Source organism: Furipterus horrens, unplaced genomic scaffold (genome assembly GCF_987537825.1).
Source record: "Furipterus horrens unplaced genomic scaffold, mFurHor1.1.pri manual_scaffold_1, whole genome shotgun sequence".
In the NCBI taxonomy this organism is placed as follows: domain Eukaryota; kingdom Metazoa; phylum Chordata; class Mammalia; order Chiroptera; family Furipteridae; genus Furipterus; species Furipterus horrens.
This window is the reverse complement of record NW_028327171.1, coordinates 210,357,622-210,372,717: the sequence shown is the minus strand read 5'-3', so window position 1 is coordinate 210,372,717 and position 15,096 is coordinate 210,357,622. Positions and strand designations below refer to the sequence as shown.

The 15,096-nt window shown below is 50.0% G+C and overlaps 1 protein-coding gene across 1 annotated transcript in view; it reads right to left on the bottom strand.

Annotated features, from left to right (window-relative positions):
* Window positions 1-2,795: 2,795 nt before the first annotated feature.
* RHBDD1 (rhomboid domain containing 1) overlaps window positions 2,796-15,096 on the bottom strand; it is a 104,639-nt gene continuing 92,338 nt past the window's right edge. The window contains exons 7-9 of the mRNA XM_090288419.1: window positions 3,818-3,966; window positions 3,260-3,365; window positions 2,796-2,890 (exon numbers count right to left, since the gene is read on the bottom strand). Of these exons, the coding sequence (XP_090144545.1) occupies window positions 2,796-2,890; window positions 3,260-3,365; window positions 3,818-3,966 (350 nt within the window). The remainder of the gene's footprint in view (window positions 2,891-3,259; window positions 3,366-3,817; window positions 3,967-15,096) is intronic.

Here is a 15,096-nt window from a genome sequence, read left to right as displayed (position 1 = left end):
GGGCCTCCGCAGCCCACAAGAGGATGAGGAGGCCCAACGGTCACGCACAGCTTGGCAATCACAGGCAACACTTCCAGGATCGTCCAGAGGAAGCCATTTTGACTGCTCCCTCATCCTGAGAACCAAGATTCTGAATGAAAACGTTTCACTAGCTGACTGGCCATAACTAAACTGGGGGAAATGGACATTGATCAGACAATTGAGAAACTGCTATTGAGCCAAGAAATCAAATTTAAATACCAGCTCTGTAGGTGTATTCCCTATTAGACATAATTACACTTATTTTGTCTTCCTCAACTCAATGCCAATTTGTTGGCATAACTTTGGGGATTCCTTATTGTAGAAAACAAGTAAGATGGACATTAAAAATAATTAGCCCTGATTACAGGCAAACCTATTAACTGAACAAAGTAATTATAATAATTTCCAGAACACCTTTACTGTTGTGCTAAGATAATTGGTTTATAGTTGTAAGTAAAATGACCTTCCCCACATTGCTCAAGTTTTGCGATGTTCCCCTCCACAAATAAAGGAGATGTGCACATTACAGTCAGATCACCCCAAATCCAATTCCAGTGTCTTCGTATCTGACCACTCAAATGCAGCCAGGAGCTACTATTCTCAGACTCAACAGCAATAAAAAAATACTTCCACACACAGGGATTAGACTTTTAATGCATTGAAAAAAAAAACACTCTAATGGGAAACTAACAGTTCATGAGTCCCCACCAGCAGCTGGGCCAGACCTGCGTGGGGGAGGGGAGAGAGGGGAGTGTAGGAAAACACACCAGACACAGGCCTGGCCCCAGAGCCGTTTGCAACCCCCGCTCCAGTGTAGAAGGCACGTCTTTGTGTGGTTGTGCACAAGTAATAGAGAGGACAGGATAGAAGTGATCTAACGGATTACTCGGTCAGTGTGCTATCAGGAGATGGCACGTAACAATGAAGTTTCCCCCAATGGGAAAAACAAGAGTCAAAGTGGTAGACTTTGGGGGAGAGAGGGATGATGTTTACCTTGAACATTTTAATTTAAACGCATTTAAAGTTACTAGGGTCACAGATACCATTCATATTGTGAACAAACTACAGCTTTACATTAATTATAAATTAACCCAAAGAGCCCAGGTACCACTGTGCCAAACAGAAGGTCAAAGGGTTCCCAGGTTTCGAATGGTTTCCTTAGTTCATTGTTGTGTATGTGCCAAAGCCTTGTCAGGGTCAATTCAGGGTAGGAACTGGATTCAGAACTGCAGAGTGGGTATGCTCCAAAGCTGTCAAATATAGACAAAGAAAAATCAAGGAAGCGCTACCCCCAAAATACTGACCCTGGGCACTCCAGGGGATTTTAAAATTGTACATCTACTTATTTGTATTTCTGTTTATAGAGTGAATTTTCTCAATAGACAGTACTTACTATGAAATCCACTTTCCTGATTATATATTTCTTAATTTATTATTATATAAATCAGTTATTAGTTATTCTGTTGCAAAAGTGATACACACATATATATGTGCACATATTTTTAATAGAGAGCAATATAAAATTATAAAAAACAGAAAGCAAAATTCTATGTACTCCACTCCTGAAAAGAACCTCGACTGACACGTGGCTGATTTTCTTCCATAACGTGTTTGCTTTATGCACATACAAGGGACATGTATATTATAATACTTTAATAATCAGAAAACTCTATATAAATGCTAGATAAACTGAAACAGAAGGATAATTTTCTGCTTTCAACTCTTTAAAAATAAGTATCTCAGTGACTAAGACATCAGTGATATAGGCCTGTCCCTTTTGCTCATGAAATATAAGCACCAGGAAACATCAGAATGATTGGACAGACAGCGCTGCAGGGGCCACAGTGGGGTTGTGGACGCCTGAGTAAATAAGTGGCTATTACAGTCACCAATTAAAAGGCACTTTCGTGGGAAGAAAACTTCCTCAAGAGCAATTTCTCAGTGAACACACCCACTGAACTCCTTGGCTCTAATCTGCGTGTGGCCCCTATCCCCCGCTTGCTGCTGGGTTCCATGCAAGTCCCGCCCCAGGAACACGGACAGCCACTGGAGAGGCTGGCCCCACTGCCGGTGCCCCCGGACACCCGACAGGGTGTGGTGTCCCCACCTGAGGTCCTGCTAAAGCTTTTTCCATCAGATGTTCTAAAAGGGAGGGCAATGTAAGGCCAAACCAAGTGCACCACCACCGCCACCAATTGCGGGGGCCCAGGGAGCCGGGGCACCTGCGCAAAGGAGACTGGGACATTCAGTGCTGTGGTGGCCACACTATGTCCCTGGAAAGGCACCACGGCAGCCTGCCGGGAGGACCAGGCATGGCTCCCGACCCCCTGCGAGGTCGGACATGGAGCTCATCAGGCAGAATGAAGCCTAAACTTTGGGGCTGGTGAAAACGAACCTCCTGGGGAAGGTCACAATCTCCAAAAACAACACAAGGGAGAGGGACCGCTGGGTCAACAGGGAGAAAGGAGTGTGGCAACTGGTCCCTACCGCAAGGGACTGACCTGGCTTGTGAGAGAAAACAAGGCCAGGAGAGAGGCCGCTCCCGGAGAGCTGGGAGCAGCAGTCAGCAAGGCTGGTTGCAAGACAAGGCAACCCGTGTGAGGCTCTGGCCGCAGGGGCCCACGGGGGACCGGCTGCGGCAGATCTGAGCAGTCTGGGACGGTGACCGTGCTCCCTGCCTCTGCTTGAAATGCATGAGGGTTGTGGGGCGTGAACCCAATGGGCAATAATTACTCCCCAGGAGGGAGCACATCGGCCCAAGACGCTGTGCGTCCTCACTGGCGGTCAAATCTGTGAAGCCGTCTTCTCCTCATTTCTTCTTCCGGCGACAGGTGGAACCCGTAGGACGGGGGGACACTTCTGCCGTTTCCTGTCACGAGAAAGCACAGGGAAATCACATGCCGCCCATCCGCAGCTCTGACATTTACAGGGCACCGTGTCCTAGGATCCCAAGGTGGGGAAATGGCTTGGGCGTCACCTTCGTTCTAGCACGAAACAGGAAGAGAACAACAGAGTTCAACACTGGCGGTCAGCACTAAATTTCAACACCACGCCAGTCTAAAAAGACTAAGAAGTGTGGTCCAGTCTACGAACCTCATCTGACTCACTCTGAAGCTTCTTAACAGTCCTCCCATTTGAATTTTCTCTTCCACCGGGCTTCATGACTTGCACCATTTAACTTCCCTAGTGTCTCAGGGGCTTAGTTTATTCACTTTTTTAATACTCAGAAATAACTCACCACCACCTGTAACCTCCCCACCAGGCAGGCTGGCTGGTTTCTCTCGATCAGCCTCTGGGCCCTCCCCTTTCCGCCCTCGAACCTGCGCCTCCGGCACCGCCCTGGCCTGAGAGGCACGAGCACCCAGCGGTACCAGGGGCCACGGAGCAGGGGCTGTCCTGCAGACAAACATTGTGGGCGTAATATGTGGAGGTCACATGAAGGATAATGGAAACCATTACTACAAAGGGTTTCTTGGGGCTGCAAACATACCAAAAACTGTGGGTTACGATGATTTAAGCATTTTAATCACTACACACAAAAAAACACTTTTTCAGGCATGGTGGGAGGAATGAAGGGATAAAAACAGACAGTCCTTGACCTCAAGGCACCAGCAACCTCAATCTCGTGACAGAGAGTCACTACCCTCAGTGAGGCAGCTGTGCAGAGCACCCCCGAGAGATATGAGTACGCAGCAGATCTTCTTTTAAGAACGCAGACCTAAGAGGTTGAACCTTTGCACTCCAGTGCCCCTGCCAGTCATTAACTCGCTCAGAAAGGCCCTCTTCCACCACCCACATCGGCCAAAAGTCTTGCTCTTTCTCCGATGCCCCATTCAAACCGCGCTGCCGTCTGGCCATTCTGGAAGGCAGAGTTCTCTCCCAGTTCCAGCTCTTCAGCTTCCAGCCCCTTCCTCCTGGCAGTCCTCATGCAGCGGTCACCACGTCCTGCCAGAGAGGACGGCCACTGTGCACACCCGTTCCCTCTCCTACGAGGATCACCAGCTTTAAATGACAGGACCCGTGCCTGACAGTTGTCCCTGCTCCCCAGGGCCTGGTACAGTCCTGGACACACAGTTGCTGCTTAATAAACTCATGGGCTTGACTCAGTGGCACCTGCCCGTGACTTCCAAGGGTACATGTTCCAGCCAGACAGAATGACATCCAACACTGCCCACTGAGGTTCTGACGGGACTGCCTTAGGGGGCAGGGAGGGGTAAATACTCCAGAAGCACTGGCCTAGCTGGGAAGGGTGGGCGGGCAGGGGGTTCCAGCCAGGAGGGAGAACAAGTGGATCCCTCCTGCTCATTCTGCAAGTATGGTACCTTGTCAAAGACTCTTACAGGTAGCATAGCGACATGACCGTTGCTAAGACTGATGCAAGGATGGGGGAGACAGCAGTGTGATTAGGAGTCTGCATGCTCAGCCCACAAGGGGAATTTCAGTTGTCAGAGGCGAGAGGTTTTCAGAAGGCAGTCAGAGGTAACTAACCGCTTTGTATTTTTGCTTTCCTGCTCCGACAGAGAGCCCCAGGCATACCCATATCTGGGCCTCCTGCTTGGGAGGCCCCAGAGAATTACCACCCCCTGATGTCGTGGGATTCCTTCTGACCAGTATACCCAGCAGTGAATGGGGCAGGCCTCGGCCCACTCATTCCTGCTGGAAACGCGACCTCAAGGCTGTTCCGATACAACGAGATGCAGGGTGGGGCAAAGGTAGGTGTACAGTCATGAGCATGTGAAACACAGTCTATTCTTGTATTGTTACTTATTAACTACTGCGTTAGTTTCCACATGGACAACTGTACACCTTCTCTTGCCTCACCCTGGATATATCAATTTATCAACTTTCATTAACGATGATGTCCAAACACATAGGCTTATAAGACTTTCACCATAAAGATTTTATGAATACTGTAAGACTAAAAGCTTTACTGGATATGGCTTTTGTCATAGAAGGGTGTAAAGGAATTTCTCTTTGTTCAAAGTGGTAAATGCTTTGGCATTACATTGCAACGCATGCATCCAATTACCATTAGTTTATTGCTCAAAATTGTTTTATGCTATGAAACCGAAGCCCTGCTTTTCCTTTAACAGTTGTTTTTAACGAGACTCTTCTTAATTGGACTCATGAGCAGGGGCCAGGATGTGACGCCCCGTTCCGGCTGGGCGGGGAGCGGCGAGGACCAGCTGTGTGCAGAGTCAGAAGCAAGGTCCACATGTTGACTCTGGTCTCAGGGCGCGAACTCACAGAGGCAGGGAGAGCGCTCAGACCCCCACAGGCACTCACAGCGCCCAGGGAAAGAGCCCGAGAGTTAACATCTTCATGGAGGGAAAGGCAAGGAGGAATCGGAAGAGGCCAGCTGGGCAGGCTGCTGGGCTCCGGCTCTCCGAACGCGCAGCTGGCACGATGCTCGCTGGAGCCTGCGCGGGGCATTCGAGGGGAAACAGGGCTGAGCCGGCAGAAGAAACGCTGCACGTCGGCGCAGATTATTATCGTGCCCTATTTCAATGAGCTTTCAGTTCCAGCTGTATGACCCCCATTTTACAGATAAGGAAACTGAGGCCCTGAGAGTGGCAGGGACACAGCAAAGGTCACAGAGCTAGCCCGGGGGAGGAAAACCTTGAACCTGGGTCTTCTGATTCCAACTCTGGTTCTCTTCCCACGACCCCAGGCTACCATCATGCCTAACACCCTGAATGTGTGAAGTATCACACCCTTCCCCATGCCCTGTTCTCCTGCGGAAACCCTGAGCGCCGGCCCCTTTTCTTCATGGCTCTATGAGGAGCTCACTGCTATTTGAAATAGAGGGGGACGATCCCACCTGAGCCCTCAGCGCTGTGGGACCCCACTGTCATCACAGATGTGACCGCACAGCTCCAGCAGTGCGTTCCCCTCAACCCCACTGGCCACAAGTGGCTCGGCTTTCTCGGGCCACCAGGGGCTTTAGGGACAACAACACGGTGACAACAATGGCCATGCCGGATTCACTCGTCCCCGGCCTGATTTACAGGCATTTTAAATGCTTCTGCTGATATCAAAGTTGCCTTGCCGTCTGAAGGAAGGGCTTAATGGCTGCACTTCAGGCCCGGGACCCCACCCTCTTGTTAATCGCAGTGGTAAAACTGTGGGCAAAGTTTTCAAGTGTGAATTCGTATTTGGTATTTTGAAGACACTTACATATTTGGTGTCGGTCAGCCACCCTCCCACACTAGTTGTCATCTCTGTGCTTTTGGGTCAGTGCCACACAGGGGGCCAGGCCTGCCGGCTGCATCCCCCAGTTTCAGCGAAGCTCTGTCTTCCAGTTAATTCCCCAGTTTTTCACTTATTTTTAAAATCATTTCTATATTTTCCACTGCTTCACATAATACGTCGCTTCCCTTCATAACCTCCAGGATCCTCTGCAGGTATTTCTTGAAGGGTCTTACACTTGTGTTTTCCACACGTATGTACATTTGTTAAGCACATGGGAAAGGTCTAGATGGGCCTCGGCTGGGCGGTAAAAGAAGAGGAGGTCCCCTGGGGTGTAATGGAAAAGCATTGGCAGGGAATTGGGAGACTCTGGGAGCCCTGCCTGGAACCAGAGGGGACACCCAAGCAAATCTTCACTTCGGCAGCTCGAGTTGGCTCACCTGTGAGGGGACGCTGCTGAACAGGGTCACTGCCAGGGACCTTTCCAGGACCCTGGGGTTTGATAAACGGGGGTTAAATCACGATTTCTCTGCTTTTTAGCTACACGTCCTTGAGCAAGCAGGTTACGTTAACCTGGCCTTTGCCTTCTTATCTATAAGGTGGGAACAGTTAGGGCAGACACTTGCCTGGGTTGTCGGGAGGATCAGAAGCGTTGATGGATGTACAATGCCGAGCACCAGGCATGCGGCAAAGGCCTGGTGAGCGTGGAGTACTGTGGTTATTGATCTCCAATGTCACCACCAATCGTGTGCTAAATGTCTACATGTTAGATAGATAAAGAGCCAAATGACAAAAATGGGGGACTTTTGAAAAGACAGAGCCCCGTTCTGTTTGAAGACCGTTTGGCAGGGTTTTGTGCAACAGGTGAAGTTGCTAGTCACGAACCATCTGCCTTCTAAGAAACAGATACAAGAAGCTAATGAAGGCCCTCCAGTGAGTGGTGCCCTTCTGTACCCTGGAGGAGCCTCAGTCACTGGGGAAGGAAACTGAGAGCCCGGCCACAGTCTTCTTTCCTCTGCTGAGTAAAAGCCCGTGTGGCGTGTTCACAGGTCTGGGTGACCTGGCGCTGCTCGGATGAACTGGGTGCGGAATATTAGCGTTTATGAGCCTTGCCTCTGTGCTCCTGGAAACGGAGGTCAGCCCTCAATTTCACTCAGACAAACAGTGAGCTGGCCTCAGAGAAAGAATCTCAGGACCAGGGTCCCGTTTAAGAAGATCTGGCTCAATTACAGCACCAGCAGTGGGATCATAAGATTGATTGACTCGTGGTCCTTGATGGAAAAAACGTTCCATTCTCTACCCTCATGTATAATGCAGGAGCCTCTGCGTTTTACATCGAAGGCAGGAGAGGCAATTTCATCCAGGGGAGAAGTGCTAAAAAGAACACCACGCGTTACTGGCCATCTGCCCTACTGTTCACTACCCCAGAAACGTAGCTAATTTGCTGGTATTCACAGATCCTGCTTGTGATCTGATGAGCACTCCATGCCATCGGGTGAAATTATGCTAAAGTGAAGTCGCTTCAGTTGGGGAACTAAAGAGACAATCGCTTTCCTCATATACATATATCAGTCCAGGAAACCTCCGAGGGAATCCCTGGTGTTCTCTGAGATGTCTATTGTCAAGTGAGGGCAGCAGCGTGGGACCCACAATCTTTCTTCGGAAAGGTTATTTTAGTAGAATTTCATAAATTACAAAGCTTCCAAAATGCCTTCTGAAAAGATGGTTGTTAAGTCGTTTACTGATGAAGATGTTAAAGGCCTGGAAGAAAGCCCAAGTCCAACAATGTAGCAAGACAGTCTGAAAAGGAAGGGGGCTTGAGGATGATAAGACCTCTTTACTTTTTGAGGCACTGATTATTATCTATCTATCTATCTATCATCTATCTATCTATCTATCTATCATCTATCTATCTATCTATCTATCTATCTATCTATCTATCTGTCTCTTTAAAAACAGCTTGAAATTCACCTAAAACCTCATAACTTTTATACAAATGGAAGTTTAATTATGGTTCACAAGAAAGGTAACATTTAGATGTGACTTGAGAGAGAAAAGTTCACATTTCCACTCCTCAAGCAATCAAGCCAGCAACAGTGCGTATTTCTTAGTTCTGAAACACAATCTGGAATCTCAAAATGAGAAGCTTCAAAGTGGAGTTCATGTTAGTTGCTACTTTACCTATTGTACTTTTCTTCCTTATCCGTTTGATTAATTCTGGGGACCTTTCATGGCCACAGCTGATTTAAAATCAAGGGGCAATAATCCAGTTAGCAATTCGAGGAACCTAAAACATTGGGTCCACTACGTCAGGTCTAGTGTTTTCTGTAATACAGACAATGTACGGTCTGACCTCTGGAATGAAAAGAGAAAGTCAAGGGAGAGACAATGAATGTTTGCAATTGCTACATTCTCTCTCTACTTGCTCTGCCCTCCGTTTTAAAAAGTGTACACACAGCTTGATTAAATTCCATGACCTGAACATGTGGGACCGACATCCAGCTAAACTCAAAATACAGAAGGTTCCCAGGGCCCCTACGCCTCCCAGTCACTAACCCCATACCTAAGAGCATCCACTATCCTCCTTCTACAAGGGTAGAGTCTTTGTCTAATTTTGCCCATGAATGGATTCGTACAATACGTTCCCTTCGTAAGTGGCTTCATTTTGTGTTGTTTGTGAAACTCATCCATGTTGTTACATGTGGTTTTTATTCTACTTACCCTCCAGGCAGAATTTCCTTGTCTGTTTTACAAATGGAGGAATTGAGCCTGGGAGATTTCAAGTAACTTTCCAAGGCCACACAGCTGGTCTGCGGCCGAGTCAAGACTCAAACCCGGATCCCCCTCTCTACACGGCTCTGGACGTGATGTGTATGAGTCGTCTTCCTTAATCCCAAACCTGAATCTGTAAACCTGAACAGTATTTTTATGGCCTTAATCGTGTTCTGGAGATAGGATCTGTTTCAAGAGGAGCAGGAACAATTTCCTTCTGCCTTCGATAAGGTTCGCTGCTAACAGTAAGATTTTTTTAGACAGCTCAAAGTATCCAGGATTGAGATCTCTTAGACAAGGTATACATTTTAGGGATCAGCCCAGCTGCAATCGTCAGCCTTCGTAGTTGACTGTCAAGTCATTTTTAAACAGAATAGTTTATTACTTCTTACAGAAATAGTCCTCGATGTGGCTTCTCTTCGTTGCACTGGAGAAGTGGCAAGGAAGGAAGGAGAGGCTAGGATTAGAGTACCCACCTCTACTTAGGAAGCACTGGAATGTGAAGCATTAAAAAAAGAAAAAAAACAAAACATTTACACAATGGAATACTACGCAGCAGAAAGAAAGCAGGAACTCCTGCCATTTGCAACAACATGGATGGAACTGGAGAGAATTATGCTTAGCAAAATAAGCCAGGCAGGGAGGGAGTTCTGTTAAAAAATATATGCGTATACAGGCAGTCTTACCATGGCTCGACTTAAGAATTTTTGGTTTTACAATGGTACAAAGGCAATATGCATAATAGAGTACACTAGATATTCAACCCTGGATTATAAAATAGGTTTTCTGTGACGGGTTTTGCCCAACTGTAGGCCCTATGCATATCTAGTTAGGCTAGGTGAAGCTACAACGGTCGGTAGGTTAGGTATACAGTAAACTCATTTTTCACTTATGATGGATTTATTGGGGGGGGTAACACCATAAATTGAGGGGCATCTGCATACATGAGCACGGACAATGTTAGACAGAAAATGGAAACCCTTCAGAGTAATATAATCCCACATTCATCTCAGAAGCTCCAGGGCCTGCGTGGTCCCCGGCCTCTCCTGATGCTTCTGATGGAGACTCACACCTGCGTGCAGACACGGCCTTGGCGGGACCTGCACCGTGAACACCTGCATTGTTTAAGAGGGTTTCCCCTCAGCAGGCTTGGCACAGAGCCACTGTATCTGTAATGGGCCCCCAGGTGGTTCTGACCTACACTGGCTTTGGGGAATCACTGAGCTGCGTACAGCTCAGATTTTTCTTGCAACTGAAGAGTCCCGCCCTGGGGTTCCTTCCAGTGTTGACACTTGCCAGCAGATGGAACCAGAGGCCTGGAACACTGCATCTGCCGGAGAAAATGAGGACAGATTCCAGCCAACAAAGCATTCTGCATCGTAAGCACAATTAGGGTTATTTTGTAGCAGATGGGCTCCGCAGAAGCTGCTGCACCCGCTATCCGGGAGCTGTTTATTGTCTAGATGGTCTGAACCCCGGGCGCTATTTGCCTGCATCTAGCAGTTTCTACGTCATACCAGATTTCCCCGAGAGCAGGGGAGACCGCCGGGGCTGTGAGGATAGACGTGGATGTAGATACTCTAACCAGTTCTGAACACAGAATTTACTCTGCTACTGTGCACGTGGCCTTACACAGCTGAGTGCTTTCACTGGAATGAGCGGAGTCACTCCAAATTAGAAGAGATACACAGATACAATCTGCGGAAGCAGGACAACCAATCCTGTGCGCAGTAATGCTGAAATGATTTATTTTAAACCTCAGCAAAGGCGTTGTTTACTGGCTCACATTTTCACCGAAAGCCCCACTGACACCTGCCCTGAATCCTCTCTCCTTCTGCCCCTTCTTGAACCAGTGCAGCAGGTGGTCAGGAGGAGGAAGTGAGACCAGGAAGGGCCGTCAGCGCTCATCTGGACTGGGCCTGCTGCAGTGGTTTCGGGGTGCAGACCGAGTGTCCCGTGAGTCTGGAAATCCGCAAGGGCCTCCAGCACCTATGGGTCTTCCCTGGGGGGTGTCTCTCATTCCTCAGCCTGTGACCCCAGACACGCCCCTGCTGCCGTCCCAGTCAGCCCAGGTATCTTATAGTTGGCAGCTCGGAACTGGTGGTCTGGCCATCTCTGCGGTTCTGCAGACCTCCAGCTATCTGCGGGACACATACATGTGCTTCCTGGTGGATGAGGCCCTGCCGGGGATAGCAGCTTCCTCCCTCCATGGGAGGGTGTTGGGACGGCTGACTCCTAGGCTTGGTGGGTGGACTGCCCAGCAACCGATGAGGTGAGCCCTGCCTGAACAGGTCCCACACCACCCAATGCTTCCTTGCACAGTCCCACAAAACCCCCCGACATTGCCCCCTGGAACTGCAGCAGTAATTCCCAAACCCTCCTTCTGGGGGCTTGGGGAGAGGCAGATCCTAGGTTCTAATTGGGGAGGTCCCAGGTCAGTGCCTGTGGCCTTGTCCTGTGAGTCTGGCACTACCATCCCCCTGGAAAAACCTGGGTCAGAGGACGGTGGTCACATATCCCGTGGTTTTGCTTGGCTCTGACCATCGTGGGCACCACTGTGCTGTGAGGTTTTATACATGTCTGTCCAGAGGCCCTGGAGTCTCCCAGGCTATGCAGGGATGCTGCACTCCAGGGGCTGTGGGTTTTAACAATAAGCTATCAAAGCAGCCCAGCTCCCCTGAGGAGCAGAGCAAACCCAATGACCGAAGTGCCCTGGAGGTTCTGTTAGTCACGGCATCAGCACAGAGGAAACTGGCCCAGAGCCGCTCAGTCCTAGGGACCAGGTGGTTCACCTCCGGATCCCCGGTGCCTGGGACATGGTGGGTGCGTCACAGATGTCTGATGGGTAAACACAGGCCCACTCACATGCCATCAGGCCTGGGCAGGGAGCGGACAGGGGGACCAGGTCGGGCCTACAGGCTAGAGGACACAGAGAGATGCACTTAAGTGGCAGCAGTTAGGGAACCTCAACGGGCAGGAATCTCAGCAGGTTTCTGTCCTTGGCCGCTCACCAGCTCCCAAACCCTGAGAGAAATGCTGAGAGGAGGCTACAAAGTTCTGGATGAAATGCCTGAAGTTTGCCTGGGCTCTGGGGTTCTGGCTACTTCCGAGAACTTTTCAGTAGCTAGAAATAGGCTGAGGTATGAGATGCATCACATACATAAGCTGAGTGCTGTCTTAAAGATTTTGGAAGTTCTAATTATTTCTCCTTTTCAAGTGCATAAGCCTGCTGAGAACGTAGAGACACGTGCGGGGATGCTGATAGCAGCTCATGATTGCTGAAACAATCCCTGACCCAGGAAGCCGTCCCTGAGATTCTCGGGGGCCAAGGAGAACCTCGCGGGTCAAGGCTCCTTCACAGAAGCTGGAAGCCGCTTGGCGTCCTTCTCCCGCGGGTGGGATGAGAGGAGGACAAACTGTCCTGAGAAAAAGCTGCAGGGAGGGCGCCTCCCGGCCAGTCTCGAAGGTCCCCAAAGCGGCAGGGACGGCCTGGGGGCGTCGTGGGAAACGTCTGCCCCATCCCAACACAAGGCAATAGAGCAACTCGAGGTCTGGGGCCAGATGTGTGCTGCGGGGCGGGGGTTTCAGTGCCAAGGCGGGAGAGGGAGGAGAAGAAACTGTACACAGAAGAGCGACAGCCTCGTTGAAAGGACGCGGCCGTGAACTTGAATGGCTATCTTGGGTGGTGTCGGGACCTGGGAGGGCTCCCCCACTGAGGCCTCGATGACTGATAGCGGGCAGGTGAGGACGACACAACCTCAGTCCCTCCAGGGTGGATACGCTCAGGGAGATAAGGGCGAGACAGAGGCCGTCTGCAGCAGAACGAAGCAGTAGGGCCGTGCTCTCTGCACTCGGGAGCTGAGAAGTTCTGCGTGGGGGTCAGGGTTAGCAGGGGGCGGCTGTGAATTTCTGAGCTGTGATAAACAACCCTAGAAATATGACGGTCATTTAAAAAAACATGCTTGTTTCTGTATTTGAACCTAACCCTGAACCTGATTACCACTTCCTGTGTGTTCTTTTAGGTCTAATGAACTCACCTCCAGCCGTACCAAGCTCCGATCTTGTGCCCCATTAAAGAGACAGAGAGACAGATGGGGGCGGGCATGTCCTTGTGGGTGGGCATGCATGCACGTGTTAACTTACACATGTGTCTCCAATACACAAGCCCTCCCAGCCTCAGGAAGACCTGGGGGCTTTCTCAAGATTTTTTACCCCCTTGAAACAGCACCTGCCTCTAACGAGCTCAAACTGACCTAGAATTGCTCAGAAATGATTCTGAAGTGGCCTACGCCATGGACAGACATTCCAAAAAACAAAAATGACTTATTCTTACCTGCCTGTTAATCATTTCTAATAAAATAAAAATTATTTCATGAACAGAAAGGGAGACCTCAGAACTACATTCCTGGACTTGAAGTCCACATTAGGGACCTAGAACTTAGGCCCCCTGTGGACAACTGATGATTTAGGTGAGGGGGGAGGGACAGGTTGCTTCCTGAGCCTCTGTGGAAATACCTAAGTGTGTGCTGTGACCAGGTTAAAAGCTGGTGCTGAACAGCCTAGCTATTCACCTAAGGAAGAAACTCTGAAGAGCTGATTAAGCCTGCAAAGGAGATTCTGTGTCCATCATAAAAACCATGGGTTTTCGGAACAGGGAAGGGAGCTCTTGGGATGGTAGCACCCAAAGGGCTCACCTCGGATATGGGCAAAGGAAGCCCAGAGGGGGGCAGTTTCCCTGCTGTGCACAACTGTGAGGGGCGGGGCCAGGACCGAGGCCTCCCGGTGGTCTGCGCATATGGCCTGGCTCTCCAGTTTGTCCTCTCAGCTGTCTCAGCCTCCATCACCCGAACCTCCCATGTCAAATTTAGAGCGGGCATCAGCGTTTCACCCAAGTGCCCTTCTGCTGCCTGGCTCTGGTGGGGAACGGCTTCTTGAGCCAGACAGATCCAAGAATGAATACTGGCTCTGCCCCTTTCTCTGTGCCCTTGGCCAAGTTGCGTACTTGACTCAGCGACCCTCACCGCTCTTATCTGTGTGATGTAGAAACCTACGTCACAGATGTGCTCTGAAATGAATGAATGAAAGGGTATCAGCACCCGGCCTAACGCAATCAAGGGCAAATGGCACCTCCTGTACCAATAACCCCCTCTTCCAGGCTGCCCCTTCCTGGGGATGTCCCCACCTTACATCCACTCAGTCACACACACATGCCCAGACCCGACTCATGCTAGACACCTCACATGCCCCTTTGCAGCCCGTCACCGGACTCTGCCTGGCCAACTGGAACATTCCGCAGACTCACCCACTTCTCCCCATCTGCCCGTCCCCAGTCCTGCCCGTGCCTGCTCTGTGAGCCTGGCCCGGTGTCTGAGCCCCTAAGTGATCTCCCACGTCCACTCTGGTCTCCCACCAGCTGGCCTTCACCCGGGGGTGGGACAGTGCTTCAAAAACACACAGCTCTAGATCAACTTTACCCTCTGCCTAAAATTCTCCTGGGGTTTCCTTTTATTTAAAAATAAAGATCAAAATTCATACCGTGCCTAGTATACCTGCTTTCTCCTCAACTCCAGCTCACCCCTGGCGCCCCCTCCTCGTCCTCCTGCAGCTCTCAGCTCAGACACCACATCCTCGGGGAAGGGACTGCATCCCCCCTTGGCCCTAAGCTCTCATAAGATCACATCCCCCTTTCCCAAAGCCCATGACACCGCAGTTAGGAACAATGCCTGATTGGCGCTTTCCGTGAGGTGCATCCTTGTTAGGTGGTGAACTCTACAGGGGCAAGAACAGGGAGGCTTGTGTTCCCTTTCTCTCCCCTGGATGAGGAAATGAACAAATATGTGAATGGGCAGTGGGGAGGGAGGGCGAGAGAGGAGAGGCCGAACCGAGGCTCAAGGAAGGTGTGCCATTTCCTGAGGTCTCAGAGCCAGCAAATGACACGGGCCGGACACCCGGGGGTTGACTCAAAGCCCAGTGCCCTTCATATTGCGTTGCAAACCAGCACCCACATCATCTGTCCCTTCGCCACCGACCTTTCTTCCCCCCTGGCTCAGCAAAAATAAAATAAAATAAAATTAATGTTTTCCTTTGTTTTAAATGGGAGGCTGAGAGGGTATG